The 8785-nt window shown below is 49.0% G+C and overlaps 1 protein-coding gene across 1 annotated transcript in view; it reads left to right on the plus strand.

Annotated features, from left to right (window-relative positions):
- Positions 1-6229, plus strand: part of GMPR (guanosine monophosphate reductase) — a 48769-nt gene extending 42540 nt beyond the window's left edge. The window contains exons 8-9 of the mRNA XM_007973621.3: positions 1156-1315; positions 5692-6229. Of these exons, the coding sequence (XP_007971812.1) occupies positions 1156-1315; positions 5692-5872 (341 nt within the window). The 3' untranslated portion in view covers positions 5873-6229. The remainder of the gene's footprint in view (positions 1-1155; positions 1316-5691) is intronic.
- The last annotated feature ends 2556 nt before the right edge of the window (positions 6230-8785 follow it).

Consider the following 8785-nt stretch of genomic DNA (forward strand, 5'->3'; position numbering starts at 1 on the left):
TTACTCAGGGGAGGTTGTAGCAGTTTCTTAGTTAATAGGCATTGAAGAATCCCTCTGCACAGTGATCCATGAACAAGATGGGGAATGATAACTGTTTTTATTATTTCTCCCACATGTTCTTTTTACTTTTTTGACAGCTAATCATTCAGCATCTACCATGTGCCATGCACTTGGGATAAACATAGAGCCAGCCCTGGGCCTGTTCCAGCATAGCCCACAAAGACAGGCAGCTTCAGTACCTCTGTCTCCTGTGCCTGTCCTGGAAATGTGCTGTCATTCGGTGATTGGTCTGGCAGAGTGTTTACTCTGGAAGTCTAATGCGTAGCATTGTGGTGGTGCGGGTAGAGTATCACATGACTTCCATGACACAGGGGCTTCTTTCCTTGAAGCTGTCTCTAGTGTAGGCGCTTCAGTCTGTTCTGAGGCCTTTTCCTGATGTATAAGCACAGGGAATGTCGAGTGCGGAGAGCTTCATATACAGACCAGACACCTGAGGGGGCATCATAGAGGAGTCATAGCATTAAGCACAAGATTAGATAACATGCTTTCTAAGATACTGCCCCCTTTTTTTATGTTTTGAGATAAGAGTCTCCCTCTGTTGCCCTGTTGCCCAGGTTGGAGTGCAATGGCATGCTCTCAGATCACTGCAACCTCCGCCTCCCGGGTTCAAGCAATTTCCAGCTAATTTTTGTATTTTTAGTAGAAATGGGGTTTTATCATGTTGGCCAGGCTGGTCTTGAACTCCTGATCTCAAGTGATCCACCCACCTCGGCCTCCCAAAGTGCTAGGATTACAGGCGTGAGCCACCGCGCCTGGCGGAATACTGCCCAACTCTTAATGTTTCTCTGGTTCTAAAAGAGTTAGATCTGAGGAAGGTGCTCCTAGTTAGCCATTAAAGCCATTCAGCATGGTCCAGTATATGGGACACTAGCCTTCAGTAGGCTGCATTTGTTTCTCCCAGTGTCCCATGGCCCTGTCTCCCTGCATGGAAGCCTTCCTTTTTCCAGGAGATAGGCAAGAGAGGTCCAGCCTTTCTCTTGGCTATAGCTGTGGGGGAGGCGGGTGAACTGGGCAAGCACTTGGATTTTTTGAGAGTCTGTTTCCCCTGAGCTCTCTTCTCTGCTACTCCCTTTTATCCCCACCGTCGGCATTTAGGAGCTGGAGCAGATTTTGTCATGCTGGGAGGAATGTTTTCAGGTCATACGGAGTGTGCTGGAGAAGTGATTGAGAGGAACGGACGGAAGCTCAAGCTCTTCTACGGGATGAGCTCTGACACGGCCATGAAGAAGCATGCAGGAGGAGTTGCTGAGTACAGGTGAGGAGGTGCCCCCGGAGCGCGCACTCGAGGCCTGGCCTTGCTCTTGCTTCTTACGGAGATGGGATGGAAGCAGGTCTGAACAGCAGCTCTGTGTATATTAACATACCGTGGGAAGGGGTTCTTTTAAAAGAGGCCTTTGTATCCAGTTAGCATTTGCAGTGTTTGGGGTTCCCAAAAGCAAGTACAGAGAAGCAGTGTTTGGGGGCGGGTTGGAAGCGTGACCAGGGGTATATGTGAGTGGGTACCAGTCCTGAAGGGAATACTCCAGACCTCTGGGGGTGGGTGGAAGTATTGCCTTGTCCTTCCAGTAGAGCCTGTGCTGAGCTATCCCTGTAAGCTTAGATCTCTGGCTTGAGAAGAGTTCAGGATGAAAGGATTGAGTTGAAGAATGGCTCTCCTTTTGCACAGAAAGCCATAGGTGTGGTCTAGACCGCTGCACGGTGGCCAGGCCTTTCCTGAAGAATGCTGCATACAGCTCATACTGCGTCTCACCTGCCTCCAGGCTCTCAGAGTCGACACAGCAGCACTTTCAGCCATTTAGTTGTGTCATCCACTGTAGAAGTGGGGCTTACTTCTGCTGATGTGTGTTTATTTTATTTTTATTTTTTTTGTGGAGGAGTCATGCTCTGTCGCTCAGGCTGGAGTGCAATGGCATGATCTCAGCTCACTTGTAACTTCTGCCTCCCGGGTTCAAGTGATTCTCCTGCCTCAGCCTCCCGAGTAGCTGGGATTATAGATGCCCGCCATCACGCCCAGCTAATTTTTGTAGTTTTAGTAGAGACAGGGTTTCGTCATGTTGGCCAGGCTGGTCTCGAACTCCTGACTTCAAGTGATCCACATCGGCCTCCCAAAGTGCTGGGATTATAAATGAGCCACCACGCCCAGCTCCTGATGTGTGTTTTTAATCCATGGTCTCCAAAGACACCTGGGTCTTTTCCTGATTCACTTCCATTTTAACTCTCTGCATGTGTGTTTTAAGAACCTGATGATGGGGCCAGGCACAGTGGCTCATGCCTGTCATCCCAGTGCTTCCGGAAGCCAAGGTTGGAGGACTGCTTGAGCCCAGAAGTTCCAGTTAAGCCTAGGCAACATAGCAAGACCCTGTCTCTACAAAAAAATTAAAAATTAGCTGGGTGTGGTGTCACGTGACTGTACTCCCAGCAACTCAGGAGGCTGAGGCAGGAAGATGGCTTAAGCCCAGGAGTTGGAGGCTACAGTGAGCTGTGATCGTGCCACTATGCTCCAGCCTGGGCAACAGAGTGATACCCTGCCAAAAAAAAAAAAAAAAAAGAACCTGATGACGGTATACTCACTGCCTCACCGTGCTCCATAGAGCCTACTGTTATTCTCATCAGGATTAGTGCCAACAACAAGCTATATAAAACGGGGGCAGGACCAAAGGTCCTCCATCCACAGAGGGAAGCTGGTTGTGAATTGGCTGGTTGCTTTTCTCCAGGAAACCTCAGGCTTCTCCCTCCAGTTTTCAGACTCTATCCTGTGCTGGAGTGGACACCTAAGCCCTCCCTGGCTGACACCCTTTATTTCTTACCACTCAGTCCACACCCAGAGGGTCATTTTGATGACCTGGGATTCAGATGTATTATATAAGGTTCATATCAAGCTAGCAGCAAAATCTCAGAACTCCACTGAGATTTGTAGGTAGGGGGATTGGGGGGTGGGGCGTATTCTACCAGAGTTCTGTTCTTCTGTGGGGTTCTAGCAGACTTACTTCAGTTCTCATTCACCTCAGTCTCTTTCTCTTTTGGTGGTGAACCCCAATAAAGATAATATGGGAAAAGCAGGATGGAAAGATCGATGGGGACTGCATCAGTCAGAAATGAGAGATGCACTTCTTCCAGGTAGTCCCCGAAGCCCTCTTTCCCCCATGCGGTCCCTGATAGAGGAGGAGGTTGCACGGTTGGGTAAGGAGGAGGCACTAAGCTGGACCTATGGTCAAGAAGCTTCGTGCTTTACCAGCAACTGTTGTCATCATCCCAGGGCCTACATGTGTCTCCTCTGTGCCAGAATGTAAGTGGAGCTTTCATGGGTGAGCAGCAGCTAGGCGCTTTGCCTGGAGTACCTTTTTCACCCTCGTGGCTGCATCTCTTTTGGGTTCTAAAAACAATTATAGAATCGGGAAGGCCAGAGCAGGCTGTGGCACAGACAGAAGCCAAAGAGCTGAAAGAAAAACCATCTCCTGTAATTTCAGCAGTGTTTAGATATAACAGAAAAAAAAAAAAAAAAAAAAAAAATTCAGCAGTAGCAAGACTGTATTCTGGAAGTGGATTCAAATCTTTAACCAGGAAGGAAATTGCTGAGAAAATTAGAACCTTAATCCGAAGGCTGCAGCCTGAGCCAGGCTGTACCTGTCCTGCCTTTCTGTTTCTGAGTCTCAGTCTCTCTCTCTCTTTTTCTCTCTCTCTGTCTCTTGTGCAGTTTTCAGCCTCATGACCATGATCTCATCATGAGAATGCTTCCTGACTTTCACAAATTATTTATGGCACAGTTATGTACACACTACTGGTTCTTTCCCTATCATTTCATTCTCATGCTGTCCCCGGGAATGAAGTACCTTCATTTTACAGATGAGCAGACTTAAGCATCAGCAAAAAATGAGCTCTAGATTCACACCAGTGAGAATCTAGAAATTTCCAACAAGCTCCAGGAAGGCCATGGAAATATCTTACGAAAACGAAATGTCAGTCATTGCAGGCACATGTGTACAGACACCTGTCTGGGGTCACAGAGTGCTGAGCCCTGAACTGTCCTGAGTATGGCCAGTGACTTTGGCTTCCTGAGCTTGGGGCTCTACACTGGCCGATGGTTTAAGTAGCTAGATTTTACCCAAGGGTAGTCCTGCCTGTTCAGCGACCAAGAGTTAACCCCCTTTTGAAATTCTAGGTAACGAATGTCTGGTCAAGAGATGCTCTTCAAGGCAGGTGGATCACCTAAGGTCAGGAGTTCGAGACCAGCCTGGCCAACATGGTGAAACCCCATCTCTACTAAAAATACTAAAATTAGTTGGGAGTGGTGGCAGGCACCTGTAATCCCAGCTACTCAGGAGGCTGAGGCAGGATAATTGCTTGAACCCAGGAGGCAGAGGTTGCAGTAAGCCGAAATTGTACCACTGCATTCCAGTCTGGGTGACAAATGCAAAACTTCATCTCAAAAAAAAAAAAAAAGAGATGCTCTGATGCTCTTTTTCCAGCTGAAGAGAATGGCTACAGAAGGTTCTAGAATTTGGGTACTTCTTAGAACTTGCATGGCCCTTAGATGAGAACTAGAGTTGTGCCTAGATTTCAGATTTCCTTCTGGTAATACACACATGTGTAATATACACACATTCTGGTAATATATTCATGTGTCTGGACCACATCCCCATTTTGCAGTAAGGGGACATGACCTGTGTTACCCAAGTAACAAGCAGTGTTACATGGTGGCTTTGTGAAGAGAGGGACATGGGCTCAGTGGGGACAGTGAAATGTTGCTCAGTGTTCACGCCATAGGCCAGACCTTCTGAATTTCTAAATACTCCTCTGAAAATGTGAAAGATGCTATCCAAAGCCTGGAAGCCTCCGGTGCTAAGACAGGTCTCGGTTCTCCTCTGATTCCACCTTGCTTGGACCCACACATGTGCAGGGCGATAGGTATAGTGACCTGTAAGAACAGGGAGGCAAACTGGGGGTGGCTGGTGTACCCAGCAAAGCAGAAAGACAGGCAGGCTATCAGAATGGAGCCACTTTAATGAAATCACCTTGCTGGTGATTTCCACGTAAGCTAGTAGGACCTGAGTTACCCATTTTATGTTCTCCTCGTCCTGGTCGTCCCCCTTGAAGACACTTGGTCTCTGATCTTAGAGCAGGCAGGAGGTGAAGCTCTGGACTTTTCCTGTTGTTGATCTAGGAGGGCAGGAGGCTGTTTCCAGGGGGAATCTGCCAGGGCCATTCTGGGGACATTTTGGGCTCCTGGTTGTTCGGAAGTTGGTGTGCGTGTTGAGGTAGAATAGAAAGGTAAAGGTGGTTTCTGTTAGGGGCAGAGGGTAGCACGTTGCTGGAGAGAATGGCACAAAGCGGGGTGGTATGGGTCCCCAACTCCTTCAAGTGCTACTCACCAGGACTTTCCTCTTCCCGGCGTGCAGGGCAGCCAGCAATGAGCCCGTGCCCTTTGGGTGGGAGGAATGTGTTCGTCTGAGGTGCTGGTGATCACGCTGGCACTTGGTAGAAATGTGGGGATGGGGTCAGAGGGTGGGGTCTGGTTTTCTGAGTGCCTTGGGGGCTGCAGAAAGTGCTGGAGCTGGGAATAATTCTAACTGGGCTCTTAAGGGCATGGGGAGTGGGGAACTAGATAAAAAGAAAACTTATTTTGTCTTCCAGAGCCTCTGAGGGTAAGACTGTGGAAGTGCCTTACAAAGGAGATGTGGAAAACACTATCCTGGATATTCTCGGGGGACTGAGGTCCACGTGCACCTACGTGGGGGCCGCCAAACTCAAGGAGCTCAGCAGGAGGGCAACGTTCATCCGGGTGACCCAGCAGCACAACACCGTGTTCAGCTAACCCCAGGAACGAAATGGCGTCTGGCTCGAGTGGAAGCATCCAAACCTGCTTTTCCCATCTCCCTCCTACTCTGTTCCGTCAGAGCTTCTGGCTGCTCCCGAATGGTGGAAGGCTGTGTCCTCTCTCCAATCTCCTGCTGCCTGGAGGCTTCGGGGCTCTCCCGCCTGCCTTCTCCGGGCCCAGACACAAGGCACCGACTGGGCCAACATCACACCCTGCTGCCCGGAACTCACAACCTCATTGTTCAAACCAACACTCGCACCTCTCTCTTTTTCTCTTTCTCTCTCCCTTTGTTTGTTTTTCTTTCTTTTTTAAAAGAAGATGGTTTCACTTTAATATAATGCTATTAAGACTTGATGGAGTTGCTGGAGTTTGTACTTGCAGGAGTCAAGTTGAATGGTTTGGGATTTGTTTTGCCGTCTTCCTGGACAGGCCGGTGGCAAGCCACTCCTGGTGATTAGCAGACAAGTCACCTTAGGAGGGGCAAGGAGAGGAGGACGGTGCGGGAGCCGGGGGGAGGACAGTCCGGAGTCAGAGTAACTGGCATCCCCCATCTCTAGTTTTTGGTTGTTGCAAAAGAATGAAAGCAATTAACTGGACAGATGTAACATGAATTGTTTTCCCAGCTGATACTCACAAAGTTGGGCCAATGTGTTTTCCCCGCAAGTTTCATTACACGTGCTTTTCAGGGTCAAGTCATCTGTTGCTATCAGTTTGCCGTGGCTTTTAGGAAGCTGTCCCTGTCCTGGCTTCTCATTTCGTTTTGTTCTCCTCCATCTTTTTTTCCCCCCCTTCTCAGTCCCAACTTGTCTGTCTTTGAAATTCCACAGGATGTTTTATGGGAAGGTTGTCTCCCAAGAAATTAGCAGATGGAGTCACACTGAAAAAGAGCCAAAGCTCTTCGATCAGTGGCATCCTAAAAGGCATTGGTTTGAGACATGAGTTAGAGCCATTCCCTCGGTGTGCCAGTGAATCCTTTCCCCGGGGGAAGGACCACAGGGCACTACTGTATACGGGTCAGTTAACGGGCTGGGAACAATGACATCGTCTTGGAGAACTGGCCTCTGCAGCTGACCTGCAGCAGCCCACCAGGATGCCTGTTTAAACAGTGAACACAGAAGAAGTGATGACCGGCCACTTACCTTTGGCGTATTGAGTTCCAGGCCTGGAAAGCGTATGTAGATCAGGATGCTTTACTTTACTTTTTAAGGCTGAAGAGCTGGTACACAAGTCAGTTTTCTTTGGAAAGGCAAGCAATGACCCTGGAGTAGAGAAGATCCACAGGGTGCTGCTGTGCCAGGGTGAATGAATGGCCTGATTGTCCATGGTGACTGATGGCATGAGAAGGGTCCAACCAGAACTGTCACACTGGGATAATACAGGTCCACTGCTGGTCCTTTAAGAATACATTTAGAAATCCAGCCAGCAGTGTTGACTCCAATGCAATACTTTCCCCTACTAAATCCATTAAGAATTTATTTATTTATTTTTTTTTTTTTTGAGGCAGGGTCTCACTTGTGTCACCCAGGCTGGAGTGCAGTGGCAGGATCACAGCTCACCACAGCCTCTACCTCCTGGGCTCAGGTGATCTGCCGACCTCTGCCTTCCTGCCACCATGCCCAGCTAATTTTTGTATTTTTTGTAGACAGGGTTTCACCATGTTGCCCAGACTGGTCTCAAACTCCAGGGCTCAAGCCATCCACCTACCTCAACCTCCCCAAAGTGCAAGGATTACAGATGTGAGCCACTGTGGCCGGCCCATTAAGAATAATTCTTGGACCTATAGAAACACAAGGGCTGCACTTTGGAGACGGGAGGGCCAAGAGGCTGTTTAACATGGAGCAAGACGTGGGGCTTGGCTGCAGGCTCCCCGCCATGCTCTCTGTGGTCCTGTCTGTGTGAGGTATGAGGCTCTCACGCTGGTCCTGTGGAAGGTGTGTTTTACACGCATCTTCAAATGTTAGTTTCTAAGAGACTATTGCAAAATAAGGGAGAGAGGTGAAGGAGAGGACATCATAAAGAAATCTATTAAAAATGGACCAGCAGTAGTAAGGGAGCTTCTTTCAGAATAGAGTAGTCAGGGAGGATGACACCCATCTGTCGGCTTGCAGCACCCTGAGGGCTGTGTCCCTTGTAGGAACACGTGCTGCTTTACCCATCATCTGTAAAAACTTTGCAGACTGGCCCTTTGTTTCCACAAACTAAAAGCAGATTCTTAGCAATCCAAGTTTTAGGGAAGTGGAGACTGAGTAGTTACAAAGTCAAAAACTCCTCAGGACCATTTTGAAACAGAGGCCTCAGAAAGAGAACTTTTTTTTTTTTTTTTTTGAGACCAAATCTTGCTCTGTCACCCAGGTGGAGTGCAGTGGCACAATCTTGGCTCATTGCAACCTCCGCCTCCCAGGTTCAAGCGATTCTCGTGTCTCAACCTCCAGAGTAGCTGGGATTACAGGTGCCCACCACCACGTCCAGCTAATTTTTGTGTTTTTAGTTTTAGTAGAGACAGGATTTTGCCATGTTACCCAGGCTGGTCTCAAACTCCTGGGCTCACGTGATCCACCCACCTCGGCCTCCCAAAGTGCTGGGATTATAGGTGTGAGCCACTGCACCTGGCTCATAAAGAGAACTTGTAAGGTTCCATCACCCCTTGCCTTAGCAGGTTCATCTCTGCCTCTGAGAGGAATGGGACTGGGGGAGCCCACACCGGAGTGTCCCTTGGACCAGGTGTCCTACAGGACCTGGACATGAAACATAACAGCCTTGCTGCTGACCCACTGGGCTTCCTGTGCCGGCGCTGGGGGAGGAGGAGGAGAGCCTGTGAACTCGATGCCATTCACCTTGGGCTGCTCTGGCTGCTCCATCTGAGGGCTCTGGCAATGCTTTTGATGGTTTCAAGGCCTGCCCCACTGCAGC

Source organism: Chlorocebus sabaeus, chromosome 17 (genome assembly GCF_047675955.1).
Source record: "Chlorocebus sabaeus isolate Y175 chromosome 17, mChlSab1.0.hap1, whole genome shotgun sequence".
NCBI classification, from domain to species: domain Eukaryota; kingdom Metazoa; phylum Chordata; class Mammalia; order Primates; family Cercopithecidae; genus Chlorocebus; species Chlorocebus sabaeus.